The sequence below is a fragment of the Vigna radiata genome, chromosome 1 (genome assembly GCF_000741045.1).
Source record: "Vigna radiata var. radiata cultivar VC1973A chromosome 1, Vradiata_ver6, whole genome shotgun sequence".
Taxonomy (NCBI): domain Eukaryota; kingdom Viridiplantae; phylum Streptophyta; class Magnoliopsida; order Fabales; family Fabaceae; genus Vigna; species Vigna radiata.
The window spans coordinates 5,575,291-5,597,231 of record NC_028351.1 but is presented as its reverse complement, the minus strand read 5'-3'; the positions used below and the strand labels follow the sequence as shown (position 1 = coordinate 5,597,231).

The window sequence follows — 21,941 nt, the reverse complement described above, 5'->3', positions numbered from 1 at the left end:
TTCGGTATTTATAAGTTTGGATTAGTTTATAATTAATATAAGCTTAATCTTAATCTAATAACGGATAAACATATTTTATTTATAAACTTGATTATTAGTGGGATTTAAGAATTTGGATGACCAATCCACCATATTACTGACCGATTGGTTGCTGTTTAAGGAGTGGTTTAACGCCAACCATACTTTATCTATAAAGGTTTAAGAATTTGGATGATCAATCCATCATACTATTAACCGATCCGTTGCTAGAGTAAAAGAATTAAGAAGTGTTTTAACGCCAAAAATTAAGGAGTGGTTTAACACGAATCATACTTTATCCACCATACTATTAACTGATTGTTGCTAGAGTAAAAGAATTAAAAAGTGTTTTAATGCCTGTTATTGGAGTTTAAAATTTGGATGACTGGTCCGCGAGTAACAGAATTAAGAATCAAGAAATGCTTTAACGTCAACCAACTGTGAAATGCATCATCTAAGACTAAGTAAGCGCTGACCACACAATCATAAATTACATTAAAAAGTGTAAATGGATAATAATAAAGTTACATGAAGATATAAAACTATGATCATGCCACAAAACTTTAAAATCACTAGATTTGGATTTAATAGATTTGTAATCATAGTATTGTTCATTTTTTTCTTGTTATAGCCGTCATTTTGTGAATGACTTTTTTACTCGCTGGACAGTAAATGACTTTTTCTTATGGTGATTTGAACAAGGAAATTTACATAAATCTCGTGTGTTTGTTGCTTAGATGAAATTACATCATTTACTCTACAACTTGAAGTAATTACCTTTAATATCTTGAATACTGTGATTTGCATTCTTAAATACATAAAAGACAACTCTTTGTATTGTCTCTAGTTTGATATATCACTAGAAAACAAAATATATCTGAGACTAATTGTCATCTTATTTAAAAGAAATTGCTATCAAAATCTTATTAATGAGTTTGTAAGCTCTAATAAACAACTTAAACATTCTAATTAAATCTCTAAGTTAGGATTCAATTTATGTTTTGGATTTGGTACATATAATCTGTATACTACAACTTGATCAAAGATGTTAATGCAATTCTATTTTATTAGTATTTTTTTTGTTTCTTTTTTGTATCCTATAAATACATCCATAAAAGCCATAAATAATTCCTTTTACTTTCTCTCCAACTAGTTGAAAAAAAATATTTGTAACAAGATTAGTGTTATTAGATTTTTTGTTTAAAAAGAAACAGAATTGAAGAGGAGGATATACAAAAGAATCAGCAGAAATTCATGAATAGTAGTCAATGGCAATTTCTCTGCCCTGTAATTTGCCCAAACAGTAATGTCTGCGCATTCTCCACAATGGGATCATCTCACGCATCTGCCAACTTTAAACGGGGAACAATATTCATTGATTGGAGTTCCTGAAATTGAGAATCAAATGAAATTGATCAACAACAAAAAAAGACAAAATCAACAAAAGAAAATAAAATGCACATTGCTCGGCATGTGAAATTTTGTAAATTCCAGACAGCACTGGCAGCTAAAACAAAGCTTCATTGAACATTAAAAATCACTTTTTTTTTTTTTTTATGTTGACTTATCTACACAGCCTGCTAATCAGAACAAATGGGTAATATAGAATCTATATAAGGTCTCGCTGTCAATATATGGATGTTAGCATGATTACAATGATTCGTTCCTAATTATTAAGATGTACTATCCTAAAATAGGTTCTAGGACTGCTCATAATTGATTCTGTAATCATACACACACACGCACACATATATATACAAGGTTTCCTACGGTAACTAAGTATGAATGACACATCATACCTGAATCATAAGTTTGCATGCATATGGCAGCTTCATGGTGGAAATCTTGTCTCCATTCTTACAATATGAACAAATACCAGTTTTTAGCTTATGGTTGTAATATCCTAACAACCCACAATTTGTACATACCTGCGTATAAAGGAAATTACTATCATCAGTAAGTTTGATCATAAAGAAAAGGATCCATAGCATATAGCTTATGTTTTTCCATTGACAGCGAGGAAAATAATCACTTTTCTTAAAGAGAAAGTAACACCAGTATCTCCCCCATAAACTATAATTTTGCATCATGTCCTTTCATGCTTGACCACACCTCCATCTTAACATTATCATTTCTACTACTCACTTTTTTCTCCAGTAAAGCCCAACATTCACAATCAAAATATAGCTAGACGAATAATTTTAGTATATTCACATGTTGAGTCTGTTCTGTAGCTCTGACATGTGTTTTCTCTTTTCTCTATCCTTCCCCATCTTCAAAACATTGGAAAGTTTTCTGAACATGACCCTTTGTTACCAGGGTTTTTTAGCATTTTCCCGTGTTATAAACTAAAAATCTTCATAATATTTGAACATGTATATTTATGCTAAAAGAAATGAGGTTAATCTCCATGCTCCCTTTCCGAAGAGTTTCTCATCAAAAGAGACAAAGGTATTTAGTTTAGGCAGCCTCCCCAAATGTGCTGGCAGAGCTTCCCATTCAATAATATTTATTTCCTAAGTCAAACGAAATTAGACTGACAGTGGTACAAAGATAAAGTCCATCAGATTATTACCTGGACTTCAAAAGGATCACTAGACAGCATAAGTCGTTCATAAATTAACATACTAGCACCATAAGCAATCAAGCAATCCCGTTCCATTTCTCCAACACGAAGACCTGGAAATAATTATAAGCAAAAAGAATTATGTGAAGCTCTACATACCTTAACTAATACATAGATAAATTTACATTTATTGTGAAACCCACAAGACAAGACAATTTAATCACAAAACTACTTGGAGAAACAGAACAGCAGAAAATAAAAAATTAAAATATCATCATACCAAGGTAGGGAACAAGACCATCTCTAATAATTTTAACTAAAATGAAATAAATTCTAAAACTTATTAAAACAGTACAAATTATACCTCCATTTCTAGCTCTCCCTTCTGTAGGCTGCCTAGTTAGCATGACACGGGGGCCACTGCCACGAGCATGCATCTTATCAAGCACCTGATCAACACAACTGTGATTACTTGTGGACTTGTACACAGGCAATTACAACTGATAAAGAAAATATATTACTTTGCCTAAGCATTTCTACTGGTTAAATTAAAAATAAGGTCTTTATAATTGATACTTCAATTTTGTCCTTTAAAAATAAAATATATAACAAATAAATCCCTAGTGTTATAACAGTAATGCAAAAAATGTTGTCTTTACTCATTTACATATATCATGTAGGAACAAATTTAAAGTTTGTTGGTGCAGTTGCCAAATTGAAAACCGGTGTCAAGACTAGCCATGCATTTTTAATTTACTCTATTGTTTGTTAAATACAAATGAAAGATTCTACTACACTAATTCATGCTAGGAACAGAAAGATTCTATTTTTTAAAAACAATTGAACCTGAATTGTGAGATAGTAGTGAAGTATTGTGGGAAATATTGTCGAGATATGTTAGAGAATTGTTCAATTGTGTATTTATGCTCTATTTACTTTATTATTTCACTTAAATCTTAACTTAGAGGGAGACAAGCTTTGCTTGAATCTTTCCCTCCGCTGCAACATATACGTGTATGTAACTCAAGTAAAAAAGGTACATTGTGACAGCAGGAGTGCAGACTGCTGTACCTGCCCATTAGTTTGTAAATGGGACACACGAACAGGGAAATAATACCAATATATTTAATGAACTCCCATAATTTCATTCAATAGAAGATGGCTTGTTGGAAAGTGTCACATAGTGTACTGCTAGCATTTTTCTTGGTAGAATTTCCAAAATAATGCTCTTTTTTCAGTTATTACTTCAAATAGATCAATCCTGAATTCCTAAATTTATGACACTAATGGTTTCAACCTTGTATGACGGTGCTGATATCACAGACTTAGCATCGTTCTTACGTAACAAAATATAGTAAAATGAGAAGAATTAATTTCATGCTTAATGAAACAAGCCAATGGTAGTTCATTGTTTCCTATATAATCAAAGGAGAACAACTACATACATAGTAATATAAAAAAATGGACAAGGCACATATTTTGAAACATGGTATATTAGTATTTTGTAGTAGGCATTTAAGAGAAAATATTCTTTGAAGGACTTCACTAACCATATGTTTTAATTTTTGGTAGTAAATTGGACCCATGAAAATATATGCTTGCAGTGGACAACCAGTAATACCTGAAAAAGAAAAAGAAAATCAGCACCCCCACCCGTATAAGAAGGTAAATATGATTTCTTGTGTATAACTTAAGTATTTATCAACCTGAAACATTCAATAAGTAAAAGATCTAGAGTAACAACCTTACCCTCATTCTTGTCAAAATATAAATAGTTCATATTTTATTAGAAATTCAAACTCACACCACAAGCAGTGCCAACAGTCAAAGTAACAGTCATATTTTATGATGCACATCATATTGGATACTAACTGTTAGAAGTGGACTTTAAGCCTAACTCAACCTCACAAAACCGGCTTGTAGGGTGAGGTTTGCACCCACTTATATACACTTAAATGACCTCATCTCTAGTCGATGTGGGACTCGAGCGTGGGATTAGACTTTTTAATGGGTGGTCCGATAGCGGCCCGATAGCGGGTGGATCAATATGCCCAACGACAACAGAAATCGCTAGGATGGGCTCAAGTCATGGCTCTGATACCATGTTAGAAGTGGACTTTAAGCCTAACTCAACCCCACAAAACCGGCTTGTAGGGTGAGGTTTGCACCTACTTATATACACTTAAATGACCTCATCTCTAGTCGATGTGGGACTTCCAACACTAACATACAAATATTTTAAAACATGACGTGTAAAATACATATTTATATATATAGAAATCCATATAACATAAAAAACAATGTATAATTGCAATTTTGCAAATTTAATTGAGAAAATACTTCACAGAAGTTACTATAGAAAACGTAAAGATTAAAAATAACTGTCAACATAAATCACTCTCTAGTATCTGCAAAGAATTATAGTATCAATATCATTTCTTTCTTAAATTCATCAATGGACAATAATTCTATATTATATATCTTCTGTGCCTCGTATGTCAGTGGTATTGGATTTTTTTTTAAAGACTTAGATACTCCACAAATATATTTTGGAAAAGTATCTAAAAATACCAGTACCAGTATCAGATACATTATGTAAAGTAAACAGAAGTATTGCATTTCTTAATGATATTTGCCATAAATACATTACATACAAATCTAATAGTAATATGGAATAAGAAAATAAAAACCTGAATAAATGAAATCTTTCCCACTGTAGCTGAAGCCTTTACTCACAAGAGTTTCGCTGTGAAAGCATGAAACTTTGAGGGTAGAGATATAGATAACTCTAAGAATGCCATACAAAAGACAATCAAGACAGATATACCTTATGGCTTCAACCTTGTCGGCATGTCCACTTCTTTCCCCAAAAGCACTGCCATAATGAAATCGACCGCATGAAACCCCTGCTTTCCCTCCAAGAAGCTCTATCATCTTTCCAACCGTCATTCGACTGATACCATTAATAAAAATAAGTTCCCATCTTAAAACATGTTATATTATATATTTATTCATTTAAAAGTAAACTTGTTTCTGCTCAATAGGCATGAGAGATAGCAAGTTTCTTTGACTAAGAGTCTGACATGTGCCAAATAGGCTATCCAATGTATAGACAAGTATTCTTACAACAGATTTAACAATAATCTTCAAGTTCATAATTTAGATCTTATTGGGTACTCGGCAATTTGAGTTTATTGATGGATTATAACAAATTTGTGGCCACAATACTTACTGTTGTGTTACATAATGATAAGTAGCTAAGCACTTAGGGAACCCTCCCATAAAATTTATATGTTAAAGGGGAAGAACTAAGCACTTAAATACTCCACCAAGTATCTCATACTTCTACTACCAATATGTACCCAAACATTTGGGAAATGCACCCTTAGAAACTAGCTATTAAGGGGGGGTGGGGGGGAACCAAGCACTTAAATACTCAAGTGAGAGTCCCCTGTTATGCATTTGGAATAAATATGACCACATTTTATTCGCCTGCAACTTCCATGCAATTGACTTAATATTAATAACATCCACTTTCCAATTTTCCAAGTACAAAAGCGAAAAATTGTTCCCAGTTGGGAAGTTGGAACTGTTGACCGCATAGTAAAGCTAGTCAGCTAGTTATGGAGGAGCCATAAACTTTAGATTAAAATCATGTCATTGAAGGAACAGAGAACTATTAGAAATCATGTCAGTTATTTGCCTAAAGTAAAGATGATTCCCTGCATAAATTATTTCAGTTGAAGGAACAAAGAAGAACCAAAATTATCACAAATAAATTATTTCAGTTATTTGCCTAAATCAAAGATGTTTCCCCACCTATATATCATGAGGAACAATGACATGTAAAATGAGTTATAGTACCTTGGGAAACCGTGAGGATTCATAATCAGATCAGGACAGATGCCTTTCTCAGAAAATGGAAAGTCTTCTTGCGGAACAATAGTTCCACAAACACCCTTTTGCCCATGTCTGCTGCTAAATTTATCACCAAGCTAATGCAACAAATTCAGACTAGAAATAAATACACTATTTCTAACCAATAACACTAACTCATGACAAACCATAAACAACTTTACCTCAGGTCTACGAGTGTGACGAATCAGAAATTTGATACACATGTTTTTATCCTTATCAGAGCATAGAACCACCCTATCAACTACTTCTCCTCCATGACCCTTGAATGATTGTGCATTGGACCGATATGCACTGCTTAAAAGGAAACAATAGAAAAAATGTGAACCAACAATAGTGAAACCAATATTGAGAAAATAAGAAACAAACCTATCAGGCAAATTTGCTGCTGATCCTGTTTTGGGAGTACGTGTATCAATTGGTGATTGTTTATTGATATAGATGTCAAAAGGCTTAAGAATTTCCCCAGGAGCAGCAATACCATCATCATCAAGTATCTACAGGGAGCAGGAGAACACCCAGTGGCATAGAAAACAATTTCAGACAATTATGTAATTTGAAACAAAAATAACTGGTAAAAAATGTGTAGTGTGTAAACATACTAGTCTGGTTTACACACATGATAAAAACATAATTATGTAACTATAACACTACATATAGACACTTTCAGATATGTTATTAATTATAATACTTCAAGAAAGATATACAAATACAATGTAAACAAGAAGCATAAGCAGCAAGTGATTAATTCAACCATTCCCACTCAAGATGGAGCATAAATGTTTTATCCATTAACCATAACAAATTCTTGTTATGATTAATGGCACAAGATAAATCTGTACAGTGGAGACATACATTTATATTCAGTACTTAATGCTTGACCAACAAGACATAACAGCTCAGATTTTTGTCAATCAGCCCATAAAACTCCTGCTGAGAACTTGATATAGCATGATAATTATTATATGATGTGTATTCTGCCTGTTACTTTGAGAGTACAGATCTCACTTCTGTGAAGGATTAAAGTTTTGCTAGCCCAACTGTTGCTGCCATTCAGGAGGCACTTTTGTGATTAGGAATGTGTTTGGAGTCCCACATTCAGTAGGACAAGCTACTTGATATGGTACTTAAGTCTTAAGGCTCCCCACCTAATGGAATAATCTTTTGAATTGGGCTTTCCTACTTTGCTTAAGTCTTAACAAAGCATTTATAAATGGAATTGGCTAGAGTTTAGGTATACCATCCAAACTATCATATTTAAGTTTGTGTTTGTTAGAGATCCTACATCGAACCTGCTCTATAATGTCCTCGTCATAAGAGATGTGTTGAAAATCTTACATCATCTAAAAATATAGCCACTAGCCACACTATTATTATTATTATTATTATTATTATTATTATTATTATTATTATTTCTATATATATATATATATATATATATATATATATGATGAAAACCTTATCTTACGAAGACATTTTTGTGAAATTGAATTAAGTTTAAAATCCACTTTCTAAGAAAGTTGGTTGGTTTGTTTAAGGTTTTCAAAATATTTTGGTCAAACTCAATCAATCCAATACAATTAACATAAAAAGTATAATTAGATTTTTCCTAGTTTTTACCTCCACTTATATGTTGTTTTTTTAAGTAGTGAGATCCATTTAAACGGGTGGCCTATCCCAGCAGGTGTTTTCCATTGATACAATTACAAACCAGAGATAAAATCCTTAACCACATGCTTAGGAGACAGTTATCTACCAACCATGTCACACCATGTTGACCTCCACCTATTGTTTACTTTATATAAATATCCATTGATTTGAGCCTTTTATATACCAATTGATTCATGGAATAAAATCACCATTTTTCTTAAATATTTCACTAATCACCTATATGAAATTTTACATAATTCAGACATTTGTTTATATGTATGTGATTCAATAGTTCAATAGTAGCTATTTACGTTTGCTTAAATTAGCATTCAATACATTAAAGTAAATTTACGCAACAAGGTATCTGCATCTGTAAATCGTAAGCAATTTTGTAAACTAGATATACTTTATAAATGTCACATTATCCAACGGATTATAAGATAGATTAAAACCAAATTTTAAGCAAATAACTATAGTAAAATAAATAATAATTAGTTTCTATTCACTGTGAAGACATTACCCGCATTCGTCCTGTAGTGTCTGCAGCTCTATTAGGCCTAAGTATTCGGTCTGATGTGTCATTTGAATGCTTCTGAACGACAGCACTATACCTATAGAGATGGGAACATCAAGGTCAAAAGTGCTACCTTAAAAAGCTTAGACAATAAAATATACAACACCCAAATACAGAAAAACACCAGATAAAGTTGCATACTTCTTCATAACTATACAACGACCAAAACCCCGATCAAGTGATGCCTTGTTCATGACAATGGCATCTTCAATATCATAACCACTATAGCTCATTACAGCTACTGTGGCATTTTGACCGGCTCCGAGTTTATCATATCCAACCTAAAATGAAATAGAATAGTCAAAGCCCTTCAAATCAGTGAGAAATTAAACAATGAAACTATACACACCAGCTCAATGGTCTTTGTTGTCAGTAAAGGTCGTTGAGGATAAACGAGTAGGTAAAGCAGGCTGTCCATCCGGCGCAGCTAAATACACCAAGACAGACATAAGTTCATCGATTACATTATTTGGAATTCTCTATAAACCTACGCTACTAAAAAGTTTTGGGCATAAAAATATAATTACCCAACACACCATAAGCATTCATAAATTACTTTAAAAATCTAATCGTATGCAAATATTTAGAATTTTAAATCTGGATCCATGTGGACACGAACTTACAGGCTTGTATTTACTTATTGAATGCATGCATTATGAAGAAATTATGAAAATTGATTCATTCAAAACAAAGATCTAAACTTGATGATTTTGAAAAATGGGAATAATTTCATGAAGTCTAAACATCATGCAATTGTTGAACTCGGGTAATATAAGAAAACTTTACTTACCTGATTAAATGCTATATTTCCCATCGCTTGCTTACCCATAGCACACTACAGTGAGATAAACAATAATTTCAGGTTGGCAGAAGAACACACTTCATTCATAGAAGTGCAAAAAATAAGGACGTTAAACATAGAGAGAAGAAGGGAGGAAGGGAAACCTGATATGTGTTCCTAGGTGACTGATTATGATGAGGATATGGAATTAACCCTGCAATAACTCCCAAAATGGTAAAAGGCTCAATCTCAATATGTGTAGTTTCTGGAGTGGCATCTCCTTCATATAAAGCAATCTACAGAGAGAAAAGGCAACTAAGGGTATCAGCTGTCAAGAATAAGATAGAATTTCATAGCTGAAAGAAAAGAAAAACTAAATGTAATTAGAGTAGAACAAACCAAAGTGTTGTTTTCTTCATTAACATCAAGATACTCAAGCAAGCCATCTCGTAAGAAATCATCAAATGTGCGTACTCCATCCTGAAAAAGTATAAAATTGAATTTTCACATGATACTTTCTTTGTTTCCAGGATGAAAGAATATGATACACGTTACCATTAACTCTTTCATATGATGCTCTTTGATTCTTGATACTCCCTTGTCAGCGATGACCAAGGGACGGCAAACTCTACCACCATCAGAAGCTAAGTAGACACAGTGCTGTAAACATGTGTTTTTTTCAATTGAGACCACCATTCATTCACATATTTTCAACATTAAAATAGTTGTTGAAGTACAATAACTAAATAGAAACAATAAATATTATGATTAGAGCAAACTGTACCCCCTAAAAGAGTAAAATAAAACACAGGATCCAAATAGTACAAAACAAGAAATTAACAAGTAAAGGGGGTCGGGATGGGAAAAAACATGAACAGTATTATTCACCTGCTTGTTATGGACAAAGACACTTACAAACTCGCCAATTTTACCAACTCTCCGCAATTTTCTAATTGCATTAGCAAAACGCTTGAATGAAAAAAAAAATGGTAAGGTTAACAAGAAATAATAAGAAAAGAATCATGAACTTGTATTTCTTTAAAAATTATGCATTTTATGAAAGAGAGAACAAATACCAGTGGCTTCCTATGCTTTCCAAGGATTAAACCATTTAAAATCACAAGAAAGGAATCAGGTGTGTGAAGCTCCTCTGCAGAGAGAAGTTCCAGGTCTTCAACACCCAACGAATAGCACTGTCACAGAAATAATGAAACACAATAAAAGGCCATACATCTACAGTACAAAATGAAGTATAGAGAAATCTCCTATATTTTAATTATGTATCAAACAATGTACATTGAAATAAAAGCACAATGACTATTTCAATAATTTTATGAGAAAAGCTTTTTCCAGAAAAAAAGAGACAAAAATACTAGAAAGGCCAAGGTATCTCCAAAACCAAGGCGGGTGATAGGATAGTAAAAGTTTTCAGACTTTTTTAACATAAAAAAAATTCATTGAGTTGAAACTATGAAAAAAATGAATACACCGATTTTCAATCTTCTCCAAAAAAAAAAAGGAAAATGCACCTTTTCTTGAAAAAAATTCCAAGTGACTGTTAACATCTTTGAGGACGGATAGAACCTTTGATTATGTCTGTCCAAAAATCCGATTGTTGGAAATAACATCTTAAAGGAAATTCTTCTTTTAGTATTTTCACTATCTCCAAGATCATTATAGCTATTGCATTTCTTAAAAAATTTAAATTTAATTGTGCCTTCATGTACACGACCTAATAATAAATTCAACAGCCTTCCTACACAACCCAAAAAGAAACAAAAAACCCCAGCTACAGCAAAGGAGGCTGATCAAGACTGTTGGGCACAAGTTGGCAAGGTCATGTTTATATCGAAGAGTGAAAGGTGCACAAGTTTGGCTCCAGATGATTTTGTTAAAAATATCTAAAGATATTCTCATAGAATAGTTCAGAGTATCTCAAACGATCCATTAGGATCTTTATAATTACAAATAGATTTATTAGAATGTGATTTATATGCAAATCATATCATGTATTTATTGTCATCAACTTATATCAAATGGAACACGTTGTGTGGTTTTTACACAATTTTCAGTGTCTCTTGCATCGAATTTTCTCTTTCAAAAGGTTTCATTTACCCAACAAGGTAAGGCATTTTTTTAGTTCAGAACAAAGCCTAGTGGATCCCATGGCTGCAGTAGTTTGGCGGCATTTGGAGGTGTTATAATGTGCCCTAGTCTGTTTGTTGGGTTGAAACTAACATATGTCAAACTTCACGGGGACAGTGAGAACTATGTGCAACAGAAGTATGTGGTTAAGGTTAGTCTCCAAGGGATGGGCACTGGGTAAAGTATGTGTAACTATGCACTGAGGTCATAATTAGATTGAATTTTAACCTCAAAATTTTTTGGAAGATGTCATAAATCCCACAACCCGGATGTAACATGTATAAATGTTTTACCTAAGTAGTTAAAATGATAAATATTAAAGGAAAATATCATCAACCTATAATATAAGAAAACATACCATAGAGATTAAGGGGGCCTCCTCTTCATCGGTAGTAACATGAGTCATCAAAGCCAAATTCTTGACCAGTCCACAAGCTTCACCTTCAGGGGTATCACAAGGACAAAGCATGCCCCACTATCAAATGGAAGAGATGAGGAAAGGTATAAATTCATAAGTATATAAGATTTTATAAGTTAAACTCAAAAGAATAAAAGCCTAAGCAAAATAAGAATACAACAGAAGTCTTTCTATCCACCAAGCAAGGTTGGGTACATGAATAAAACAATCTCAGCTTTTGCTATCCATAACTCAAAAAATATGTGAATAATCCATCAAAATGGCTACAAAACTAGACTGCATCTCACCTGACTAGGCTGCAAAGCTCTAGGTCCACTTACTTTCCTGGACTTCTCAAACTGTGGTGAGACTCTTGTCATGTGGCCCATAGCACCAATAAATGATAACCTTTGTAACACCTGTGAATAAGAGAAATTTCATTATTAGAGGGTATATATTATGTGCTAGATAATTCCAAGTTCCATACACGGGTCCCTAGGTACATAAGCAAGAGCAGGTGACTTTGTCATAGTGAGTATCAAGAGACAAAAAAAATACTTGAAAGGGAGACAATATACAACCTGTGTCATTCCTTTTCTTTCCATTCTGAACCTTTTAATTTCAAAATTACCAGTGGAGAGTGTCCTTTCCAGGCCTAGAGTGATGATATTCTGAGTCCGATTAAGAAGCTAGGAACAATTTCAAAGAAAAAGTGTAATCAGAAAATCAGGCATGCTAAGATCAGATTGAAAAAACAAAGCAATGAACAACAATTCTGAACAAACATGATAAAATGAAAATCATCACCATTGACAGATTTTACATTGATAACACATGAATAAATAAAGTTTCAACTACACTTCAACTTTGAGATTTGCCACAAATCATAACTCCAAGATAAAAAAAAAGAAAAAAAAAATTCAACTTCATATTTGTTGAAACCAATGATAAACTGTCCACTGTTGTCTCAAATAACAATATATGTGCAATTAAGAGAGATTGTATTAAGTTGATGTTTTTAGTAGGATATTAAGTGTATTACTAGAAGTTATTAGAAGCTACTAGAAGTTGTTAAAAGCTGCTAGAAGATTCTAGAAATCTCTTTGTGATTATTACTTTAGGGTTAGACTTTTTTAGATGTAGAGACTGATGTACTATTTCAAAATAAATCAATTAAATAAAAATATTCTTTCTTTCAGATTAATCCTGTTGAGTGTTGACAATCAAAATTATTTCACAGGATTTTGACTAACCATAGTTGTCAATCCTATAGAGCAGCAAATCAACTAACTCTGACAAATGCTATAGCAGGATGGCCGACATTTTAAATATTTAACCCAAATACTTTATACTACATATAAAAACTTTAATATTTGACTACATATTACCCAAAAACGCATTAGAAATTGAGGGATAAACCACAATTTACCCTAAAAAACATTATTTTAGCAGTAGAAGTTCATTTTTTGAATCCTATTTTATTGTATTGCTGCAAGAACACACAAACAGCCTCTATGGTTGGAAAGAGAAAACCACTCCGCTACTCAGAATCCCAAGGCTGCTCTGCTGTAGCACCACTAGTCTGCTGTAGCACCCACGTCATTAGCTTTTGGATTTTGGGTTAGGAAGAATTTTAAAAAGACACAAAAGGGACAACAACCATGCACAGTAGGCATTGATAATCACCCAAGCAATGGGAAACCCACTCTCAATAGCTAGCTATTATGGGAGGGAAGCCAAACACTTGAGTAAACCAGAACTCCTTACAACTTGACGTGGGACTTACGTACCCACAATACCATAGTTCCTATCACCATCAACTAGGAACAAGAACCCAAAATCAAAAAGAGAGTCGCACAGAAAGAGAACCATATAAAATAAAAATAAAATAAACTCTTCAAAATGTGACAAGCCAAAGATTCAGAAAAGCTTTGGTAAGATTAAATTTAAAGAGAGCTTACAGTAGATATGTCGAAATTCTTAGCCTTGTCTGGCTTATCTAACATTTTGTCTGTCAAATTCCTAACTTCGGTTGTCATTGACTTGAAGAGATCCTAAACCAAAAAGAACAATGTCAAATAATTAATCGAAATAATAATAAAAAAAGTATAAACTACAAAGTATCTCTCCAAAAGCATGGTACATGACAAATTAGACACAATAGTACCTCAAAAAGTAGTGATACTAACTGGCCAGATAACTCCAACCGCTTGTTACCCACATAGTCCTAGGTGTTAAAAGAAACACTTAGTATTTGATATATTGTAAGAATAAAAATGAAATTAGAAGATGATTAATTACTAGTTCTTCTCTTCATTGTGTATCTTAGGGAGTCATCAAACCCAAGTACCATCTTTGGAAGCACCAATATCAGTTCCTAATGGATTGGCTCCAATCATCAGTTACAGTACTCATTCATATGAGTCACCCATTCCAGAGATGTCTTTGTTAGATAAACAGACCTTTTTTAAATTATTTTGCTTTTTTTGTAGCTTTTTCGTCAGTTCATGAGAATTTCTCATCATCTTGCATTTGTATCTTTTTCTTATACATTAATAGTAAATTCTTTCTTTAGGAAAAAAAAATGGAAGATCAAAATAGAAACTACCTTGTCATCCATTGCATCTTTATTTAAAATCGCATCCATTATGCGTCTCATCATAACAGCAACATATATACATTTTGGCCGAAAATTATCTCCATCCACCTATTGGTTACAAAAGAGACAACTCAAACAAAACCAAACACAAATAGGCCAAATTACATGTATACTGATATAGTGAAGTAGAAATGATTTGGAATTAAATGCACTGAAGTACAGTAGTTTTAATGTACCTTGAGGAAATAGAGCTAGCCTTAAGGTAGTAGTTTCAACGCACAAAGCAAAGTAGTTCCAATGTACCTCAAGGTACATTTGAAATAAATCCTTAATATATTTTTACATTAATAAACCATTATTTACAACACTTCTCCTTAAGTTAGTAAATGAATGTCAATTATCTTCAACTTACCTTAGACCCTAAAATCTACCTTGAAGAAGCCCTAATGAAAATGTCTCCATCTAAAAGTCTTAGTAGGAACATCAGTGGGAACCACAAGACTTTCCATGGAAGATGACGTCTTGCAATTACAACTCATGTCTCTACAGAAACTCAAATAGCAAACAATTTCAGTAAGGAGCTTCATTATAACAAATTCCAAGATCTTGTAGAAAAATTGGAAATCAATGATATTCATTTACCATCTCCGGAGGGGAGTGTTGTAAATAGTAACTTATTAAGATGAAAATATCTTTAGGATCTCCACATTGACTAGTTTAAAATATCTTTAGAATCTTTCGGCATATTTTCATTTCCTAAGTTTAGAGTCATTGATTGTTACAAATAAAAGAGTTGAGAATATAATTGCTCAGATGGTTATCAATAAAATTATTTCTATTAGTTGTTCAAATGATTACTTTTGGTTAAAACAACTTCTTAAAGAGTTCTAAGATTTTAAAATTTTGAACTATGACGTCAAGATAATCATGTAGCTCTTCATATTGCTCCCAACCCAGTTTTCAATTAGTGAACCAAACACATAGTAGTTGATTTTCAGTTTATTCAGGAGAAGATAACTTATGGAAAAATATGCACCTCCTCTATAAAATCAAATGATCAATTGGCATATTTGTTCACTAAAGTTTTTCAAGGATCCAGGACATCATGTGTCAGCAACAATTTCTATACTCCAGCTAGAACCAAAGTGTCAGCAATATATTCAGAATTAATGTTCATTTCAGAATAAATGTTTATTATAGAAAACAGAAGTTCCAATGTACCATCGGAGATACAGTTAACCGTCTTATCCAACTTGCAGTTCCATTTAAAATTTCTTAGCCTTGTAATCTTTTTGTGTATTAATATCACATTCTGCTGAGTGTTCAGTGAACACAAGCATACTCAAAATCATTTGTCTCACCTTTTTTTGCACTTTCTGTTGTATAATGAATAAAATGAAATCAAATTGTCCCAAGAAACGCACAAAATTCGAGTGATGTCCCAAAGAAATGCACAAAATTCAAGAGATGCTGAGAATTGAAGGAAATCTTACAGGCACATTTGCAAGAAATACATCTCTTAGGACAGAAAATGCTCTTCCTTCCTATATAGATGGTTCAAATGAAAAACCAAAAAATTGAAGAAAAAAAGAAGAAATTAATACATTATTTGATCCAAAGCATTGTAATGTAAAAGAAAAAATCACCCTGACAAAAGACAGAGAGATGAAACCTTTTCAGCTGAATTGTTTGAATACATGGAACGTTTTACCTGATAAGTGCACAAGTCATTAATAAATACAGAAAAAAATATACATATCATATGCATGTATATAAGATCAAAAAAGTAGAAGGGCATGTATAAATCAAAATCATAAACTGCAAGTAAATTGTCATTTTCATTATATTACTCAAGTACTACTTGCATCAGTTTGACATAATTTAAAAGAGTAAAAAACAGTTTTTAACCACATTTTTCGTAACAGAATAGTTCACTAAGGGAAGGCAATCAATAATATTTGAAGATAACTATTTGAAGGATTGGATTTCCTCCAGTCTTCCAACATTTTAATAGATAAATAAATAGGCATTTCTAAATGAGGTGAAAAAGAAAAGACAGAAAAGTATAAGAAAAGAACAAGTTCGGCTCTCCAAGTAGAAATAAATAAATATGTCATGCTATAGAAAAGCCATCTATGACAGTAAAATTAACATCAATATACAGATTAAGAATAACAGAAAGATCCTCCCTCGCACTATTAATTTCCAAGACAACACAAAAGAAGACTGGAATAAGGAAAAACAGCAGAAGAATATCAGCATATTTACATAAGGAAGATTAACTCCACAAAATTACATTCAGATCAGGGGAACCTTCATGAAAGGGGAAGAGGTTGTAGAAAACTAGATATTTAATAAAACTATATATAATACAAAAGACACAAATATATTGATGTAGAATAAAACTCAACTAAGAAAACTGCCAGCTCACCATCTTATCAAGGTACTCCAGTGCTTGCTCTTGTGTATATACATTGCATTTTCTACATTCCTGATTAATTGTGAAAAACATATTTCACAATTAATTAATAAATATATAACAGTATAATTTACTTTGGGTAACTAACAATGAACATAGAAGCATGTAATGTATTGTAGAAGTCTCTTGTTTATTCAAACTCCTATAATTTATTATGAATGAAAGTGTAATAATATTTGACACAACAAGTATGTACATTAATTACCTCAAAAGAGGCCAACAGAAGATAACTATAACGAGGATCTCTTCCAACCATCTGTGTAACTTCTTGATCACTCTCCATCCCCATAGCCTTTATAACTACCATCAGAGGAACCTATAGAATAATTTTAATGGAAAAGGGAGCTGATTTTAATGGAAAATGGAGCTGATTTTAATGGAAAGAGAGAGCTAAATAAAAGCAAATAAGTCATATCTAAAATGTACAAGAAGAAAACCTTCTTAGGGAATTGATTCAAATGTAACCATAGCTTCTCGTTTTCCATTACAATAACAGTTTTTGTTTTTATTTTCTCTGTGCTGCTTGTAACAGATGCAGCTATGCTGAAAGCCAATATAACAAGAAAACATTAGCCCAAAACAGATCTCCATTAAACTCTTCACTTTTGCCATCATATATTTGTACTCCAAATCTTCATAATATCCTTTGGTTAAAGCATATAAAGCATAAAATATAATTAACATTTATGAACTGTTAAAAACTTTTCATTAAAAAATCATTTCTTGTAATTCCTCACACCTTGCTTAAAGAGTACCATTTCACTTCATGACAGCCCCCTATGGAGTACATGTAGGTTTCATTAAGAAACAGAATCATTGGTAATCTATACAAATGACATAAATGTACAGCCAAATTAGTAGTAAAGAATAATAGCGAGCTACGAGAAGATAACATCCAACTACATTTAAACCTTATGACTTACCCCATTTAAAAAATTAGTTTCAATCTAGAAATAGGAATATACTTACTTTTAATCCGATAAAGATGAAATTAACATAGCAAAAGAACAAGTTACCAGATGCCACTACTTGTCAAACATGTGATCCTATTTATTTTGGTGACAGAAGGAAAAAATTCATGGACAGATACAATGGATCACTGAGTACAAATAAGAACTTACAGGCAATCCACCAATAAAAGAAATACATGAAGAAAATCCTAGCCTAAAAGAGATTTTCATGAAGAAATTTCATGCTTTTACTACCATACTTTTGTACTCCAAGACTTCACCCTTTCCTCTGATTCATGCATATTAAGCATAAAATATGAGTCATTGTATTCACATTTATGAAAAGGTAGAGAGTTTTCATGCAAAAAATAAAAAATACATTTTTTTTTAATTCCTTGCTTAAAAAGTGCTACTTCACTTAGTTACAAACCCTTGAAGTCTAAAGCTCCCTCAAAGGACTGTCTTTTATATACACAATAGAATTACTATTACTAACATGTTTTATGAAAATATATATACTAACAACATGGTCTCATCTTGCATAAAATAAGTGACATAATCTAAAATTTAGAACAAGAGACTAAAGTCAACTCATTCCATATTTCATTGTCTTCTAACTGGCAACCGCATGTTCTCCTAGAACTCACATAACTGAACATAAAAGGGAACTGTTTACAGCTCCATTGCTTGAAAGACAAGTCCTACTAGAAGTATACTTTTATACATGAACATGAACAAAATATAATTATATCCTTCTGATTACAGGGAATCAGGGATTACAACTAACAGAATTAATATTCAAATTATCTGCATAAAGTAAGAATATATATGACATGTAAACACACTTGTACTTATATGCAAAGGTAGATATCAAAAGGAAAACAACAAGGCACTATCACACCCAAGAATGATTACTTACTTTCCTTTTTTGTCAGTGTCTATAATTATTCTATTCTTTGACAGTTGCTCTTGTATCAAAATCACCTGAAATTGACAGATAAAATCATAATTTGAAAATAATATAAGGAAAAATGTCTGGATGATATTATATTATATTTAAAAAATGAAAATTACTGTCACGGATCCAGAATTAAAACAACTAAAAGTTTAATATGGCAAATTAAAATCTTCAAGTGAGAATATCACCTTCTCAGTTCCTTTGATTACGAAATACCCTCCAGGATCAAGGGGGCACTCACCTAATGAAATGAAAAAAAAAAAAAAACAGGTGAGATTTTTTATATTAAAAAAACATAGAAACAATGGTAAAAAGAATATATGGTGTTTGTGTGTTTATGTATGTATGTATACATATAACCATATGTATTTCGATATCATACTAACCAAGTTTAGCAAGTTCAGCTTCATCTCTCCCATATAAGACACAACAACAACTCCGCAACATAATAGGCATTCTTCCAATTTCAACATTGAGCTAGGAAGAAAAAAAACAAAGCTAAAGTCAATAACACAGATCTTCGTCATAATCAGATTACAGTAGTTTTCAAATACCCTTCTATGTAGACGTGGATCATCACGACTTCCATGCGTGTACTCAACATCAACACATATAGGAGCAGCATACCTTTTTATTACACAAAATAAAAAGGAATCATAATTCACTAGTGGTTAAGCAATATAATTCAAAAATAAAAGTGGGACATTTGTTTTAAGTAAAACTTCCAACAAGTAAGTACATTAAAATAAAGACAATAATCACATGGAACTTAACAAATAATTTAATAGAATGTATTTGAACATTGATTAATTCTATCAATAGCAAAGCAATATCTAACTAAAAACATTAGCCATGTATTTTAGTATGATGAATCTCACGTTTGGTCACTTAGGCGGCATGTTTGTGGAGTAACTTCATCGGTAACAGATTCATCCACTATTGATGGTTTACGAATTTTAACATTTAAAAACCTGTAGAAGACACCAGTAACCAAAAGCAAATCAAGCTTTGGACTACCAGAGAACAATAGCATAAAATATTATTGAATAACAAAATGGACAAGATTTAAGCAAACCACCATCCATACCTCAGATATATATGTGGTTGCCTACTCGCCCTGATCAAATTGTTAGCCCGAACTATTTTTTTTATTTCTGTCTTCACAAAATAGTTAAAGGAATCCAAATGTTGCTTAACCAATCCCCTAACCTACCAAAAGCCAAAGTGTCAACAAGTTATCCAAACTCAACCACCAGTAGTTATATTTACCTCATCACATGCAATTCCAATGCATACATTAAGTTACTTACCTTAAGGAACTCGGGAAGAAGTTGGAACTTGTCAACAGCAGATTTTACCGGAGCAGTCAGAATCCTTTGGTCAAAACCAGAATCACCAGGTACCTTGTTGCCCCCATTGCTACTTTGCTCACAAAAACCAGCATTAACACTTATTAGAGAAAGATTAAAGATTAAAAAAAAAAAGTATACGCTTAGTACAAAACAATAAAGAGATTATATGACAGTACAAAATATAACGCATACACTGTTTTCTTAAACTATTTTCTCAATAATAAAACTCAAGCCCGCGTAATGTTTGAGAATGAAAACAAAAAGGAAAAAGAAAATTGAAAAAACAGCACGGCACAACAGAAACCAACGATGAAAATATCCAACTTTGTGCGGAAGCAGTGTGTGAAGTGAGGAATACAGAGAGAAAATAAGAAAGAAGTCACTTACCTATTCATGGGTTGTAGCGAAGGATCGTGATTGAGAACCATTACTGTGATGGGTCAGTTGCAGTATTATAGTTTTGTTCCTTCAGAATTCAAGAATCGTTTATATAGGTAGGGGTTTAGGGATTAGGGATGGTAAGTCTTTAAGCGGGGTTTTTCAAAGCCCTATTTTACTAAAAGCGCCAAAATAAATGAAACTGAACATAAATAATAATAACAATAATAATCTGAAAAATAAATAATATATATATATATATATATATATATATATATGATTCTTTTTTCATGAGTTATTATATTAATATATTAATTTCACTATAAATACTTATGGATAATGACAAATATTAGCTCTACATGGATATTGATAAATTTCGTGGATCTCGTATACTTTAGGCAACAAGTAAAGGAAATGTTTGTAATATAATAAAATTATAATGCAAAAAATTAGTAATTATAGAAAATTAGTTACAGTGTTCGTGCAACACAATGGCGATTATTAGAATAGTGTCAAAATAAATTTATATAGATACGTTTTTTTAATTCTTATACGTGAAATTCGAAAACTGAAGAAGTTGTCAAATTACAGAGTGGGGTAGTTTTAATACTTTTATTTTTGTAGTGTGATCATTGTATGCTGTATAGTTAATTTGAGGTTTTCAAAATTGAAATAATTCATGAAAACAAGACAGCTATATTAAAACCAATGGAAATAATTTAGAAATTTTCTGCTAACATAATAGATATAATAATTCAAATATTGATCAAAAACATAATTTATCTAATTGAATTAAAAATATATATTCATTCATTTTTAAAATTTATAACCAAAATATATTAATACTTGCCCATTTTAATTTTATCAGAGACTACAAACATATATCGACTTTTATCATAAAGTTGCACATAAATAATTATATATTTAATAATTAATCAAATAACAAAACCAAATACGTTCACGATGTCATATCAGTATTAAAAAAATTAAGATATATACGTATAGTTTTCTATTTATAATTAATTTTATTCTTATTTTTTCCTTATTTGAATAGTTAAATTTAAAAATACGTAGTAATTTGATTTACTGATTTCCATCTAATTTGTTATTTAAATCTGAAGTTCTAATGACACGAGGTTTTCTAAAATTCAATATTAAACTTTGATATTAAACTTAAAC

At 31.9% G+C, this 21,941-nt stretch overlaps 1 protein-coding gene across 3 annotated transcripts; it reads right to left on the bottom strand.

Annotated features, from left to right (window-relative positions):
• Nucleotides 1-1,132: 1,132 nt before the first annotated feature.
• On the bottom strand, nt 1,133-20,904 carry LOC106774417 (DNA-directed RNA polymerase III subunit 2). Of its 3 annotated transcripts, none has more exons than XM_014661408.2 (38): nt 20,772-20,904; nt 20,343-20,454; nt 20,120-20,241; nt 19,911-20,003; nt 19,587-19,659; nt 19,419-19,509; nt 19,221-19,273; nt 18,994-19,058; nt 17,562-17,667; nt 17,330-17,440; nt 17,077-17,136; nt 16,318-16,356; nt 16,139-16,189; nt 14,655-14,753; nt 14,214-14,273; nt 14,008-14,100; nt 12,628-12,735; nt 12,355-12,465; nt 12,008-12,124; nt 10,581-10,697; nt 10,393-10,473; nt 10,060-10,164; nt 9,904-9,984; nt 9,669-9,800; nt 9,514-9,558; nt 9,073-9,150; nt 8,865-9,004; nt 8,670-8,760; nt 6,869-6,996; nt 6,664-6,793; nt 6,449-6,579; nt 5,412-5,537; nt 5,275-5,330; nt 4,135-4,205; nt 2,949-3,033; nt 2,594-2,697; nt 1,818-1,946; nt 1,133-1,406 (listed from the first exon to the last, which is right to left on the bottom strand). In XM_014661408.2, exons 1-38 carry the CDS (start codon nt 20,810-20,812, stop codon nt 1,356-1,358), a joined length of 3,486 nt encoding a protein of 1,161 aa, XP_014516894.1. In that variant the 5' UTR covers nt 20,813-20,904; the 3' UTR covers nt 1,133-1,355. The 3 variants fall into 3 exon arrangements, with proteins under 3 accessions (XP_014516894.1, XP_022638448.1, XP_022638446.1); XM_022782727.1 differs by having other exon boundaries at nt 1,818-1,874; XM_022782725.1 differs by having other exon boundaries at nt 20,343-20,451.
• Nucleotides 20,905-21,941: the final 1,037 nt, after the last annotated feature.